The sequence below is a fragment of the Coenobita brevimanus genome, chromosome 103, assembly GCF_032717465.1.
Source record: "Coenobita brevimanus isolate Jiangsu-jjx chromosome 103, ASM3271746v2, whole genome shotgun sequence".
Lineage (NCBI taxonomy): Eukaryota > Metazoa > Arthropoda > Malacostraca > Decapoda > Coenobitidae > Coenobita > Coenobita brevimanus.
In genome coordinates, this window is record NC_137056.1 from 35,205,053 (window position 1) to 35,222,129 (window position 17,077).

Here is a 17,077-nt window from a genome sequence, read left to right on the forward strand (position 1 = left end):
ATATCCTTGTTGATTTAGTAAAGCCATATCTTGTTGGTTTACTTTATCTTTGGTAATATGTCTTAGATAGTTTCCCTGTACAGTACAGTACTTAGGTCTGAAAGGAGTCTCAAGGGTTACCTATGAAGGGGGATGTTGCCCATATGTAATTTTTCCCATAAGTTTATGGATTCACAGTACGCGAATTCCTAGTAAGTGACCTCCTCCACCGCCCATAAACTCACGTACTGTGCGTACCTACTGTATTTGTACCCCCATCACTAAGCCTGTGTATCACATCTAGGGGTATCGTATATTGAGGTATTACTGTAGCTGTTTATATGCAGTATATAGATAGATAGATATGGAGCCAATGTTAAAAGTAAAAATTTGGGTTTTGGAAAGAGGGGAGGGGGTGATGAAAAATGATGAAGGGTGCAGCTGCTCACATCTTATGTATGCAAATGATGCTGTGTTGTTTGCTGATAGTGAACATGTGGTCTGATTCAGAGTTTTGTGAGTGTCTTAGCAGTGTGATAGAAATAGAGGAATGCAGTGTGAAAGAAGATCCATATGACAAGGGTTACATCTCATTTTAAACTTCACAGTTGATGAAATGATCTCTTTCCAAGAGGCAGTATGAAACAGAAAAATAAATATCAGTTTGTATGCCAGGTGGAGCAAAGAGTTGCAAAGGCATGAATGATGAGTGAATAAATGTCTTGGCAGTATCACTTGGCACTCTGTTGATAATTCTTAAGTTTTCAGTTTATTTTATTTTATTTTTTTTATTTATTTTTTTTTTTTGAAAGTGGAAAATAAGGTTAGGATGATATACTGTATAATAAAGGATTAATTTGCAAAACCCAATTGAACCAGAGGAATGCTCTGACTAGTATGACTCTTTTGCATACTTTGTTCATTCTTGTAATTTTCTACCATTACCATTAATTAACATGCTGTGCTCTTCCACTGCCACCATTCTTCATGCACTGAGAACAGAAAGTGCAGAATGGTGACTTCAACTGGATCATGCCAGGAAAGTTCCTTGCATTTTGTGGGCCACATTCAGAAAGCAAGGTGAAGAATGGCTACACACTTCATTCCCCTGAGACCTACTTCAGCTACTTCCGAAAACACAACGTGACGACAATAGTGCGCTTGAATAAAAAGATCTATGATGCAGGGCGCTTTAAGGATGCTGGCTTTGAGCACTATGACATGTACTTCATCGATGGCTCCTGCCCCTCGGATGAAATCATGCGCGAGTTTCTCAGGGTCAGCGAGAACACTCAAGGTGCCATTGCTGTACACTGCAAAGGTATTTATTGGCTTAGTTGTTTGTGTTTACATTAGATACAACTATCTTTCTCTTGACCCCTGCAGCCTGAGTATACTGTTGCCTGTCTCCAGATAATTTTATTCAACTGAGTATTGATCTAGAGTTATAAAAACTTATCTATGTCCTCCAAGTTAAAACATCTCCCTTATGTATAATAAAATTGTCTGGGGACAGCAAGAATTAACTAAGAAAAAATGCTGTATTCAAAAGGTTAAAGTTTTAGATTTAGCCAGGTAAAATACTACTTAAAGTGGAGAAGCTTTATATGAGACATGCTTACAGTTCATAACTGAGGGATTAAAAGTTCATAATGAAGAAATTATTAAATAAAAATTTTTCTGGTTTCAGGGCTATTTCATTGTGAATCAAGAAGCACTTTAAGTGAAAAAGGTATTATTTCATCAAAAACTTTAAGTGAAACAGCTTTAAATGAAGACAATGTATATTTAACATAGGATAAATGAAGAGGTGAGAAAGTCATGTATGGAGGTTGAAGTAAAAGTACTGACAGGGGATAGAAATGGATGAGTGAAGTGTATTTAAGTGATGCAAAAGGACAAGGGTGACTCTTTCTCATAGGTTTTTGTGAGGTACATAAAAAAATGAAGAAAATATGATGATTTTTGTCTGTAAAGTGGAAGCAGGAATTTCAAAGGAGACTAAAATGATGAATGAATAAATGTGTGAGTTGTGTTGGCAATTATGCCTTTGTGCTTTTCCATTATCATTTCCTGTGGCTGTACTGTACAGCACAATTAACTCTAGATACTGTAATTTGCTTTCCAGTAATTTATATCTTTTCTTGCATTCATGAAAATCTTATTTCATCATTTTGGGGGTCATAGGGTGAACAGTCTGTTTCCTAAGGCTTAACAGTCCTACAAGCACAAGATAGCATCAGACATAACTTTTTTTTTTTTTTTTTTTTTTTTTTTATTTTTTAATGAAGAACGGAGGAAGGAAAAACAAAATAATAATTAAAAAAAAATATCCATAATAAGATTACAGGTGACCCTCTGGGGGTAGGGTGGTTTTCAAGAATACTTCCCCAGTATCCCTGCTTGTTGTATGAGGCGACTAAAAGGGTTTGCGGAGGGTTAGTGCCCCTCCCCAGAAAACAGCTAACTAAAAAGATGAACAAGATGCCTCGGACAAGGACTGACCAAAAGATGACGACCAAGGACTTGACAAAGGACGTAGTACAGATCGCGACATGGAATATAAGGGGTGCGAATGATGAGGTGCAAGATACAGAGATTCTCCAGGTGGTTGAGGGTGCGAAAGTGGATGTATAAGGAGTAACTGAAACTAAATGAAGAGGAAAGAGTGTGAGAGAATGGGAGTATGGATGGGGTATATGTGCAGGAGTAGGTGAGAATGAGAGGCCAAAAGAAGGAGTGTGTATTGTTGTGAGTAAAGGATGGAAGAAGAACATAAGGGAGTATGGATCAGTTGGCTCAAGAATTGTGTCAGTAAGATTGAAAGTTGGAATGCTAATGTGGGTGATTGTGTGTGTGTATACGCCAATGCGAGATCGTGCAAGCAGAGTGAGAAAAGAGTTCAGGACAAATGTGGAAGTGTGCGTGGAAAAGTTTGGAAGGAATGAGAGAGTGTTTTTGATTGGTGATATGAATGGTAAAGTAGGGAATGTGAAGGTGGATGGAATAGTTGGTGAGTGGGGTGGGCCTGCTGTGATAGATGAGAATGGCAATGCGTTAGTGTAGTGGACATTTGTGTCGGGAGGGGGTTGGTGATAGCCAATACCCTCTTCAGGCACAAAATGATCCACAGGTATACATGGCGAGTGATGAGAAGGGTGGGTGGTGAATTGAATGAAAGGAAGGCAATGGTTGATTATGTGTGTGTGGATGAAAGGAGGCGAAGATGTGTAATGGATGCAAGAGCTTACAGAGGTTGAGGGAGTGGACTTTCTGACCACTACTTGGTGGTGGCCAGAATCAAGAACCAAGTAAGATGGAGAAGTAGAAGAAGGGAAGGACAGGAGGAAGGAGTAGTTGCAAGGAGAGCGGAAAGGTTACAAGAGGATGAGAAAAAGGCAGAATATAAGAGAGAAGTGGAGGAACGATTGGGTAAATATGAATTGGAGCAGATGGGGGACGTGGAAGGTGTGTGCAAGATATTCACAGAAGAAATATGTGCAGCATGTGATGTGGTGTTTGGGGTTAAGAGAAGACAGAAGGGGGTGCAAGGAACAGCATGTTGGAATGAAGAGGTGAGACAGACTGTGGCACAAAAGAAGAAAGCATACAATGAATGGATGAGAAATAGGGGCATGGAAGAAGTTGAGAGGTGGAAGAGAGAGTTATATGTACAGTAGAAAGGAAGAGAGAGGTGGAGAGATTAGTAAGAGAGAGTAAGAAGAGAGTGGATGAGGAATTTGGAAGGAATTTGAGTGTAAAGTGGAGGGACTTTAAGAAAATGTTCTGGAAAGAGGTGAAAAGAGTAAGACAGGGTGGCAGTGAAGTTAGTAGGGGAGTGAAAGATAAAAATGGTTGATTACTAGTGGAGAAGGGAGAAAAAGTGAACAGATGGAGAGAACACTTTAAGGAATTGTTGAACATAGAGAAAGGAAGTAATGCAAGTATAAGTGGCTGGGGAATGGCTGGAAGAAGGAGAGAGGTGAGAAGACAGGAAGAAATCAGTAGGATAGAAGTTGTGGATGCAATGAGGAAAGTCAAATTGGGGAAAGCCCCAGGAATTGATGGATTGTGTGGTGAAATGCTGAAGAATGGGGGAGAGATAGTAGTAGAATGGATGTGGAAGATGTGCAGATTGGCCTGGGAGGAAGGTAGAGTCCCGGAGGATTGGAAGTCAGGTATAATTATTCCCTTGTTTGAAGGAAAAGGGGAAAAAGAAGTGTGTGATAATCATAAGGGCATTTGTCTTCTTAGTGTAATAGGAAAAGTGTATGGTAGGATACTTTTTAACAGAGTTAGGGAAATAACAGAGGAATTAGTTGGAGAAGAACAGGGAGGCTTTAGGAAGGGAAGAGGTTGTGTAGATCAGATATTCATTCTTAGATCTTTAGGGGAAAAGTTTCTAGAGGAGGGAAAGAAGTTGTATGCGGCCTTCATGGATTTGGAGAAAGCATATGACATGGTGGATAGACAAGGATTGTGGAAAGTATTAAGAATATATGGAGTAGATGGGAAGTTGTTGAATGCTGTGAATAGTATGTATGATGGTGCTAAGGCATCAGTGTGTGAGGTTGGTGAACTGAGTGAATTTTTCTCTTTGAAGGTTGGGTTGAAACAGGGATGTGTCATGTCTCCATGGTTGTTCAATCTGTACATGGATGGGGTTATAAAAGAGATACAAGGTAGGGCAGTGGATGTTGGAGTGGCCGCAGTGAGAGAGGGTAGTGTTTGGAAACTCCCTGTACTGTTGTTTGCAGATGATGCTGTGTTGTTAAGTGAAGACAAAAGGGAGCTGCAAGGCTTGGTGGATGAGTTTGGGAGAGTTTGTAAGAAACAGAATCTAAAGGTGAATGTAGGGAAGAGTAAAGTGATGGTCTTTGAGAGAGATGAAGTCAGTGAATGTGCAGTAAGGTTGGATGATGAGGAAATGGAAAATGTGAGTATGTTTAAGTACTTGGGTAGTGTGATGAGTAATGATGGAAGTTTGGAAGGTGAAGTGCTTGAAAGGGTACAACAGGGAAGAAAGGTTGCTGGTTCCTTGAAGGCAATGATAAGAAACTGGGAAGTGAGCATGGAAGTGAAAAAGTTACTACATGACAGTATTGTGATACCAACTCTAATGTATGGAAGGGAAGCTTGGACTTTGTTGGAAGGACACAAGTCAAGAGTGAGAACAGCGGAAATCAGTTATTTAAGAGAAGCCTGTGGAGTCACATGGAGAGACAGGCTGACAAATGAGGAAGTGAAGGAGCGTTGTGGTGTGGATGTGGATGTGACAGGAAGCGTTTGGAGGAACACTCTGAGGTGGTTTGGCCATGTGGAGAGGATGGAGGGTGAGAGACTGATGAGGAGAGTGTATGTGAGTGAGGTGGAGGGTGGGAGAGGGAAGGGAGGCCGAGGGTGAGATGGAGGGATGGAGTGGAGAGGTATAAGAGAGGGGAGGGGTGTGAGTTGGGAGCAGGGCAGTAAAATGGCGGGGGACAGGGCGACGTGGAGGCGATTTGTTTGTGGCCACCCTGTATGGTATTAAGGCATCTGACAATAGATAGATAGATAGTGTCCTCTGTTCATAAAAATCTGTAACAGTTGGACTTGAACTTCTGCAGGTTCAAGTTTGGAGGAAACTAATCTGCAGAAGCAAGTTCTAAAGAGAAGCAGTTAGGGTAGTGCACAATCTGTCTGAAACATTTCTATGGGTGTCTTATCAGTGTGATGGTATTTGCTGGTGTTTTGTTGCATTCTAATGAGTCTTGTGAAAGATAAGTCAAGACTGATTACAGTAATTCATATCTTCAAACTGTGCTCCACTTCAAGCATAATTAATCTTGAGACCTCACATTCACCACCCTACTCCTTGACCATACCTCTTGATCACAACGCCCCCAGGTATTCAGTATTGATAGGAAGATGTAAATTAGAAAAAGTACTATAAGCAACCCAGCTATGCAGACTCACACTTCATGTTGCTGCTACAGAGCATGTTGGTCCTGAAACCATTCGAAAATTGTTGTCTGCCACTCTGTGTTAATCTGGATGTGAATCTATTTGGAATGCTGGCAATTTTCAGATGTACAGTGGAATCTCCTAAATTGTGCGCTACCAAATGGCGCTTTGATAATATGCGGCAACATCATGCAACAGTTTCCTGTACAAGTAATTTATGAAAAGTATATGTAATTTGCAATTGCAGCCTTGAAAGTGAAGGTTTTCTGATGCCTTGTGTAATGCGTGCGACCATTACTTCGAGTCCGTGTGTCTAGCCGACCGTTAATTACTAAATCAATCATATTCAAGCATAGCACATACTCTAACCCAATAATTGTGCTTCCCTCCCACACCAAGCATGAAGGGTGCACACCTGTGCACCCCAGCACCTACCAGGCTCGGTGCATTGTCTCCTGTCTGTTGACAGCATGTGGTTCCAGTGTGATTGTACAACAGGATTTTTTTTTTTTTTTATTCCCCATGGCTCCTTCACCTGCGCATTGTTACCATGACTCATCAGAACCCTCCTAAGCCTGCAGTGTATTTGAGGAAGGGGAAGAAGAAGCCAATGTTAATTCACACCCAAAAGTTTGATGTAATAAGGAGTACTGAAGGCAGTGAGAAGAAAGCCAAAGTTGCCCACCATTACAAACTCAGTGAGGATGATCTCTCTAACTGGCCGCGTTGTTTACAAACCACCGCTTCGATGGATGGGTCAGTGTATCATGCATTCTTAATCCTCATTTATAGCTTTCAGAGGTATGTTTATAAAAATACCCAGTAACTGTGGTAATCCAGAAATAATAACAAGTAACTTGCGAAAAACTCATTTCAATAGAAAATATGGAAAGGCCATGCCCTTTTGGTAAAGAATTAATTATGAGTAATTCTTTACCAAATGGGTGCGGCGATTCCACATAACAGGGATACCCTGCTGTGTGATAACCCACTATGCGATACCCCAGATTAGCAATGGGGGTGGAAATACCACCCTACCCAGCCTGTTGTAGGCCTACCCCTGGTTTTGCGATGGGTCCTGTGAGGTATCCTCTGGGGGTGATCGGCTAAAACTTTGAATCAGTCATCGCATCGCACCCCATCATCACCTTGTGAGTCATCGCATCAGACTCCATCATCACCCCCTGAGCCATCGCATCAGTCTCCCGCTACCATCACTCCACCTTGCCTGCCTTCCTCCTCCTCTGACCTTTCCCCCGGAGATGGAGTTTGAGAGCTTGGAGGAGGATGAGTGAGTGCTACGGAGCACCACATGTCCGCTAGCCTCAGGGGGGATAGCAAGGATGATGACCAAGACCAGATATGGACTTAATAGAAGTAAATGATGAGAGCTGTTTGATATTTTCTGATCAATTTTTTTATGATTTTTAGATTTTATTTGTTGGTTTTTGTGAGTTATCAGTAAGTTTTTGGCCTAGCTTAGCTTCTTTTAAAGCTGTTAGGCCATTTAGATTGACTGTAAACTTGTTTTTGGACTCATTTGGGTGGGTTTAGGACTTGGTTGGGGAGGAATCCAAAGCTCAAAAATGCATCCCTATACTCTACGTGTTAAATCTACCCCGCTATACGATACCCGCCTAACGATGATTTTTTTATTTTATTATTATTATTATTATTAACGCATCCCATCGTAGAACCGGGGTAGTTCTATATATAACAAACTCATGATCTCAAGTTAAGTAATTTTGGTACATACGCAAAACAGATACCTAACTGCTGAATCATGACTGCAAGAAGTGAGTGGAAAAAAACAAAATGTACCCAAATTTGGGGGTATTCAAGGAAGCAGGCTTCTTGCTGTCGACAGTGTTAACCGACGATCTCTCCAGCTGGTCACATTGTTTACCAAATACCTCTCTGACTGCATGCGTCAGTGTATCACGCATTCTAAATCATCATTAATAGCTTTCAGAGGTCTGTCTCAATTGATCTATTTCCAGACGCCTCAGTCCCGTAAGGGGTGGCCACAAATTGCCTTTTTGTCACTCTGTCCCATGTCATTTCACTGCCCTCCACCCAGCTCACACACCTCTCTCTCATATACCTCTCCACTCCTTCTCTCCATCTCATCCTCAGCCTCCCCCTCCCTCTCCCCCTTTCCACCTCATCCACATACTCTCTCCTTGTTAGTCGCTTATTCTCCATCTTCTCCACATGACCAAACCACCCCAGTGTATTTCTCCTAACACTTTCTACGACATCCACATCCACACCACAATGCTCCTTCACTTCCTCATTTGTCATTCTGTCTCTCCATGTAATTTCAGAAGCTCCTCTCAAATAACTCATTTGCACTGCTCTCACTCTTGACTTGTAACCTTTCAACAAGGTCCAAGCTTCATTTCCATAAGTTAGAGTTGATATCACAATACTATCATGCAGCAACTTCATCACTTCCATGCCCACTTTTCTTTTTCTTATCACTGCTTTCAAAAAACCAGCAACCTTTCTTCCTTGTTGCACTCTTTCAAGCATTTCATTGTCATTTCCACTGCTCTCACTCTTGACTTGAGTCCTTTCAACAAGGTCCAAGCTTCATTTCCATACGTTTGAGTTGGTATCACAGTACTACCATGCAGCAGCTTCATCACTTGCATGCCCACTTTCCTATTTCTTATCACTGCTTTCATAGAACCGGCAACCTTTCTTCCTTGTTGCACTTTTTCAAGCATTTTATCCTCCAAACTTCCATCCTTACTCATCACACTACCCAAGCACAGTGCTTAAATGCACTCACATTTTCCATTTCCTCCTCATCCAACCTGACTGTACATTCAGTGACTTCATTTTTCTCAAAAACCATAACTTTACTTTTCCCTACATTCACCTTTAGATTCCATTTCTTACACACTCTCCCAAACTCATTCACTAAGCCTTGCAGTTCCTCTTCGTTTTCACATAACAATACAGTATCATCTGCAAACAGCAGTACAGGAAATTTCCAAACACTGCCCTCTCTCATTAGGGTCACTCCAACATCCGCTTCCATACTTTGTACTTGTTTTATAACCCCATCCAAATACAGATTGAACTGCCATGGAGACATGACACATATCTGTTTGAGTTGGACATTCAGATAGAAAAATTTACTATCCACCCACACTGTAGCCCTAGCACCCTTGTACATACATTTCACTGGATTCAGCAGCTTCCCATTTACTCCATATATTAATATTTTCCATATTCCTTGTCTATCCACTCTGTCATACGCCTTCTCCAAATCCATGAAGGCCGCATATGACTTCTTTCCTGTCTCTAGAAACTTTTCCACTTAAGTCCTAAGGATGAACATATGATCTACACAACCCCTTCCCTTTCTAAAACCTCCCTGTTCTTCTCCTACTAATTCCTCTGTTATTTCCCTGACTCAGTAAGTATCTCACCATATACTTTTCCTGTTACACTAAGACGACAAATGCCCCTATGAATACCACACACTTGTTCCCTTTTTCCTTTTTATTGGGGAATAATTATACTTGACCTCCAATCTTCTTGGACTCTGCCTTCCTCCTGGGCCAATCTGCACATCTTCCATATCCATTTTCCTATGATCTCTCTCCCATGCTTCGGGATTTCTCCACACTCCATCAATTCCTGGGGCTTTCCTCATTTTGACTTCCTTCATTACTTCCACTACATCCATCCTACTGTTATCTTCCTCCCTTCTCACTCCCTCCTTCTCCCAGCCATTCCCCAGTCACTTATACTCACATTACTTTCATTCTCTGTTTAACAGTTCCTTAAAGTGTTAACTCCATCTGATCACTTTTTCTCCCCTCTCCTCCATCAATCTGCCATTTTTTATCTTTCACTCCCCAACTGACTTCTCCATCACCCTGTCTAATTCTCTTTACCTCCTTCCAGTACATTTTTCTTACATTCTTTCCACTTTACACCCATATTCCTTCCAAATTCTTCATCCACTTTCTTCTTACACTCGGTTACTAATCTTTTCACCTCCCTCTTCCTGCTATACATAACTCTCTCTTCTCTCTCTCAGCTTCCTCCATGCCTCTGCTTTCCATCCACTTAAGCTTTCTTGTTTTGCACCACAACTTTTTTCACTTCTTCATTCCACCATGCTGTTCCTTGCACCCCCTTATGTCTTCTCTTCACACCACGCACCATCTCACATGTTGCACAGAATTCTTCTGCGAATATCTTTCACACACCTTCCAGCTCACCCATCTGCTCCAAATGATATTTACCCAATTGTTCCTCCACTTCTCTCTTATATTCTTCCTTTTTTTCCATTCTCTTGCAACTTTTTTTTAATGTGCTCGACTCTGGGCATAGGCTTCACAGCCTGCTTTCAAGGCCCAGTAGTCCTCCTACATATCATACACCTCTACATGTCACCACTTCGGTGCTAACACCCACTGTCCATGTTGAATACATGCAAGGGCTGTCTCATACAGGACTGGTGTATTGGTATTAGCTGGGGTATTTTTACAACATGTCGGCGGGTCTTCTGGGAGATCAGTAAAGTCTGCTTTACAGGAAATTCAAATCATTAAACTGTTCCCTGCCCCAGCAAGGATTTGAACCTGGGTCCGGCAGGACTGCAGGCCACCTCTCTGCCGACTGAGCCACTGCCTCCCCCATTGACTACTTCCTGCTGTCCTTCCCTCCTATTCCTTCATTGCACTTGAGCTTTGATTTTCACCACCACCAAGTGGTGGTCAGAATGTCAACTCCCTCAGTCTCTATATGCTCTTGCATCCAGTACATACCCTCTCATTAGTTATTGCCTTCCATTCATTCTGTTCACCACCCGCCCTTCTCATCACTTGCCACATATACTTGTGGATCATCTTGTGTCTAAAGAGGGTATTGGCCATCACAAACCCCCTCCCTGCACAAATGTCCACTAGAGCACTGCCACTTTCATCCACTTTTGCAGGCACACCCCACTCACCAACTATTCTGTTCACCTTCACATTCCCTACTTTTCCATTTATATATCCAGTCAAAAACACTCTTTCATTCCTCTCAAACTTTTCCACGCATGTTTCTACATTTGCCCAGAACTCTTCTTTTACTTTACTTGCACGATCTTGTGTTGTTGCATACAGTTACACAATCAGCCACATGCGTGAGTTCATAAAATTGCCCAGTAGCTGTGATAATCCATGAATAATAAGTAACCTGTGAAAGACTCATTTCAATAGAAAATATGGAAAAGCTGCGCCCGTTTGATAAAAAATTTAGTTCAGTGAATCGACAACTCTTATGACAACACGAAGGCAGCTGAGGGGGATGATGACACCCCTTCCATTGTCTCCACACTGGACATTGAGGGGTTCCTGAGGGAGGTTGATGAGAAGGAAACGGCACAGAGGTGGCAGCATGAGGCAGCAGCACACTCGCCTCATGCTGATAGGCTGTAGTCTGCCTCAAGCCTTTTAATCCCTCCCCCCCTCCCTCTTCCATTCAAGCAATGTCGTCAGTTAGAGTCAGGTAAGAATCTGGCACTGTAGTTCATTTCCGTTAAATATGCTTTACTAATTTCTTTTCCGGGTTGTCAGTATTTGTTGGTGACCAGTTTGATGTAGGTTTGGGGGTAAGGGGGGCAACTTTACCAAGATGACAGACATATTACCAAGATGACAGACTTATAAGTAATTTTCCCTATAAGATGAGTAATTTCTAACTCACAGAATTTTCATATTGCAGCATGTGCCCAGTCTCATAAGACTGCGATTTAAGAGATTCCACTGTAGTGCAGAGTATTTGATTATCTGTTTTTTGTCAGGACTGGGGAATACGCAAGCCTTCATTGTTCAGGTTATTGATTGAAGTAATGATTTTTTCCTCCTTATTGATTGAAGTTATGAAATTATGATAATTTTAACTCATCTAATTTGTTTGTGGTTTCCCTGTCTTCTAATATTTTCATGCTTATCAATTTCTTCAGGAAGTGGATGTTTTGAGGGAGATCGAAACAAAATTGTTATGGAAATGAAGTGAAGTTGGTAAAGAATGATGAAGATGGATTGTTTCTGATATCATCTATGCAGGTGAATCTTTCATGATTAGGTCATACTTTATGAACATGTGAGTGACAAGGTCTGAAAATACTGTACTGTAAATGTAGATAAAAGTGATGAATGGTGAGAGAAGGTGACTTCACAGCGAATGCCTGTGAATGAGGAAAGAATTGAGTCGTTGGAAGATATTTAGCATTGTAGCATGGTCTGATGATAGGTGAGAGAGAGAAAATGTGTGAAGATAGTGAATAAGTAAAGATAGACTCAAGGAATAAAAGTGGTTAGTGATGTAAGGGTGTTTAAAAATGCAAAATAACTGAACATTGTATATAGGCCATAAACTAGATGAAGGTCCATTAGTGCCTGCACAACAAATGGGTGTGTGACTTTGATATGGCTTGATTTTTGAAAGCCAAAATAAAAGCAGTGGAAATGGAACAGTGGATTGTGATGGTTGGATAGGGTAAGAAATACGAGGATTTGTTCAGAATGTGGAGTAAGAGGGTCTGTTGACTAAAGGGTAGAAGAGAGTTTGTTTGTATGATAGTGGTCATATACTGAGTATGAAAATAGGTGGGTAACTATGCAGTATGTGAATTTTAGAGTGGGGGGAGGTGTACAAGGCAGAAAAGATGGTTGGATATGGTAAGTGAATTAGAGAAGTGTTATGTATGAAAGAACCAAAGGATTGAAGCAGGTGAAGTAAGTCCTGGTATATATGAAGATGCACATGACAGAGCTTGTACACCTTCAATTGGCAGTTAGTGGACTGGTTTCTGCCCTGTAAGTTTTTGTGAGAAGGACTTAATCATGTGAAGCATATTGATTTGTGAAATTTTGTCATTGGAGTGGATCTAGAATTTCTAACGTCATAACCTGTAATTGCTCCATTAGGATTTGAGGGGACCTCTGCAGTATGCAAAAGACACTGATTTTCAAAGTTTCTAGGATTTCAATTCTGGTCTTGCAAATTGATAGGGAATGTGTCCCTAACTTTTTAAAATCATTATTTACTATAGTTTAGGCACTGCAGATTTCTAAAGTTTGGCACCAAGCCAAAAAAAAACTGACTGTGAGTTTATTGGAAATTGATATTAGGGCTATAAGATGAAAGAGGGTATGTTATTATATAAGGTAAATTAGATATCTCCATTTGACCTAAAAACTAACAGCTGACTACAGCTTATGCCAAAACAAAATGCAGAAACTATGATTTATGGTTGGACTTCTGTGATGTAAGTCACAGTCAAACTCTTGGCATTTGGTCTGTAATATGCAATTCCTGAGTCCATAAAACGTGAATGCCTACGTGGCCCATTTTAATGGGTATTTCCCTTTTAGTCATGCTTCTGCAATTTCAAAAGTGGGGAAGTTGGGTTGGGTTCAGATGTAATTTATGACTGCGTTGCATTCCTTAACCTTTCTCGTCAGATGCCAGATTTGTTTGACTTAATTAGATATGGGATTGCCTATCATCCACTCATTTGATGTATTGCTGTATTCTTCTCTCTTCACCCTTATCCTTCTTCTTTGTGTGCCCTCCTTTCTTCCTATTTTCTCCCATCCTTCCTGACACTGTTTATTACAGACAACATTCTTCCTTTGACTTCAGATTTAACACTAAGTGACAGCCCTAATGGTTTTTATAACAGTAGAAACCATGTAAAATACTGGGAGGTAACCATTTAACTAAATAATGGGGTGGTGAAAGAAACCTATATTAACACAGGAAGAATTGACTAACATATTGCAAGTAGTGTGCTGGGCACTAAACCCAGGACTCTCAGATGGGAACCAGGCACCTTTCCACTGTACCACAGCCAGGTAAAAGTTGTCTCACCTTGTCACATACTGTACTTGTAACCAGGGTACTCCAGTCCCCCACTATGGTCCTGAAAAGGAAGAGACAAGCCCCTGGCACTCGTGCAAGTAGAAGCATTTACTCATACCCAAAATACACCCAGCAAGTCACTATGATGAAAAGGGGAGGGAAAAAAAAAAAGTATTAACACAGGTTGATTAAAAGCTTCTACTTGCCCTAGTGCCAGAGAGTTATCTGTTCCCTTTGAGGCCCATAGTGGAGGGGCAGAGGTACCTTGGTTACAAGTATGAAACGAGGTGAAACAACATTTACCTGGTCGTGATACAGTGGAAAGCTGCCTGGTTCCCATCTGAAAGTCGTGGGTTTGATTCCCAGCACAGTATTGGCAACATGTTAGTTGATTTTTCCTGTGTTAATAAATGCTTCTTCCATGATACAGACTTGCTGCACTTGCTTTAGGTATGATTAAATGCATCAGTTTTCCCAAGTCCCAGGGGGTTGTCTCTTACCCATTCAGGCTTAGAGTGGGGAGGCAGGGGTACCTTGGCTACAAGTATGTGACAAGGTGAAACAACTTTTACCTGGCTGTGGTACAGTAAAAAGCAGCTTGGCTCCATCTGAGAGTCTTATGCTCTATCCCTGGCACAGTATTGGCAATATGTTGATTTTTCCTGTGTTAATACAGGTTTCTTTCATTGTACTGACTTGCATGATGTGCTTTGAGAATAATTAAAAGCATCAACAGTATGTGCCTTAGTGCCAGGGGGTTGCCTTTTCCATTTCATGCCCACAGTGGGGGGAGGCAGAGGTACCTTGATTACAAGAAACTGTATGTGATAAGGTGAGACAAATTTTACCTGTTCTTGGTACAGTGGAAAGCTGCCTGGCCCCCATCTGAGTGTCTTGGGTTTGATTTCTGGCACAGTATTGGCAGTATGTTAGTTAAATAACAGGGTAACATGGAGCCTACTATGATGCCACTGTTAACTGGGTAGAGAGACGCAAATATGGTGTCCATCCAGGACTCAAACCTTTACATTCCTCCCTGCACCTCACTATGATGAGGTGCTGTCTGCTAGAAGGGAACACCAGTTCACTGAATGGGACACCTCTGCAGGGGCAACTGCTTGCATGTAGTTGATGGGTCTGCTCAGCCAACCAGACCAGGGTTAATTATCAACATCAACAAGGTATGACATGTACTATTAATAGCATCTGCAATGCTCCAATGTACACTTACCGCATAATTATCACTTTCCTTCCCTTGTCTTACAGCTGGCTTGGGTCGCACTGGGTCCCTAATTGGGTGCTACATGATGAAACACTTTCGATTTACTGCTGCTGAGGTTATCGCGTGGCTGCGCATTTGTCGCCCAGGATCCATCATTGGTGGGCAGCAGCAGTGGCTCACCTCGTAAGTGGAAGGCTCTCATTCACTTTGTAGTGTAAAAATTTTATTTATTTATTTATTTGTTAAATATAGTGCAAATGTGGGTGTCTGCCCTGTCCTCTCCTCCATCCTTCTTTCCTTCCATCTTCTTCTATCTTTCTTTCCTTCATTCTTTCCTCGTCCTTCTGCCTGCGGGTGACTTTACACTCCCTCTTCTGTCTTTCATTCCTTCATTCTTTCCTCTTCCTTCTGCCTATAGGTGACTCTACACTGAGTGACAAGCCAAATGGTTTCCTGTACACCAGGAAACTATTTAGTACACTGGGTGGTAACCATATAACCAAATTTTGGTGCCTGGTGGTTTTGTGGGTAATTATTGTGCTCCAGTCGGATTGAGCCGGTGAAGGTTTATATCCAAGGGGTGGTTGGGGTTTATTGCTCACATAATGCCACTCAGGGATGAGTGAGGTTGGTCACTCTCATCTTAAATGTCAGGACCAACTGCCTAGCCCTGGGCTCCTACGCTCCTCATGGGACAATGTAGAATTGGATGATGATGATGATGATGTTTTAGTTCCAAAGACAATGCAAGGTCTTGTAATTTAACTTATTGATTAACCATGCTTGGCTGCGCATTTGTCGCCCAGGATCCATCATTGGTGGGCAGCAGCAGTGGCTCACCTTGTAAGTGGAAGGCCCTCATTCACTATTTATAATGTAAAAATTTTAATTATTTATTTTTTTAGATATAGTACAAATGTTTTAGTTCCAAAGACAATGCAAGGTCTTGTAATTTAATTTATAGATTAACTCCTAAAGTCCCATGATCATTTATCGATGTGTTCAGGCCTTGGTACTTAGAGTCCCAATATCATTGATTGTACACAAGTAACCAAAAACTGGCGCAAGGTATCCCCTCCTCTTTGATGACGTATATGGAGCCTAGCCAATGGAAAATACAATATTTGGTGGTGTCTGGCCTGATTGGTCCCCCTAGATGTGGTGGGGGAGGTTCCCCCTCATCACTCTCTCTCAATCTCCCTCTGCTCCACTGGGCCCTGGGCCCTGTCCTGAGTGTTGCTTCCCACCCAAACCACCCCCCACATCCCCTCTAGACCATTGTGAGTGTACGTACCATGCATATTCCCTCCCTCCAGGGCCTCCCTTGCCCCCCCCACACACACTACTTCCACATCCCTATTCCCCTTTGTTCTCAGTGATGTGGCATTTTCCAAGCCACACTCCACACCATGAACATATATATATATATCTTTTTTTTGCATGCCCATTCCTTCGGCATGTTAAATGCCGAGGCACATAATTCATATTGATTTTAGTGATTTCTGTAAAGTTATTTGGCAACATTTTCTTATTTTCACATATGATGGGTGACTTTTTTTTTTTTCTTTGACAGAGAGCTGTGACCATTAGACATATGAGAATGAAGTACAGTATACACTTACAGGTGTTTAAATTCAAGCTCTTGAATCTATAAGACCAAAAGTTAACTTTGTGAAAATTGAAAAATTGGACCTGATGTGCGGCTGGGGAGGATAGTCAGGATCAGAGACTTGCTCTCTTTAGGGGTTAATTGAAGTCGTAAATAAAGGTAGTGGTATATAGATGGTTTATAGTGTACTATTTACCTTTAGAAGCTGTTTGTAAGGACTGTCTCAAGTTTCGTTTTTGTTTTTGAAGGCCCCAACATGCCTGCGTGCATCAGCCTTGGTTACCTTATGGTGGCTGTCCATGCTGTTCGATCTCTGGCAGCTTCCCTATTTAGTCCCTTAACTCTGTGGTCACACTCAGTGACTTCATCCCAGGTCTTTTTCAGTCTACCTCTCACCACCCTACCCCCAACATTAACATTTCTCACATTCTGAACCCAATTAT

At 41.6% G+C, this 17,077-nt stretch overlaps 1 protein-coding gene across 1 annotated transcript in view; it reads left to right on the top strand.

Annotated features, from left to right (window-relative positions):
* LOC145415744 (dual specificity protein phosphatase CDC14C-like) overlaps positions 1-17,077 on the top strand; it is a 316,480-nt gene that overhangs the window by 162,818 nt on the left and 136,585 nt on the right. Inside the window, exons 5-6 of the mRNA XM_080284978.1 lie at positions 982-1,300; positions 15,070-15,208. Of these exons, the coding sequence (XP_080141104.1) occupies positions 982-1,300; positions 15,070-15,208 (458 nt within the window). The remainder of the gene's footprint in view (positions 1-981; positions 1,301-15,069; positions 15,209-17,077) is intronic.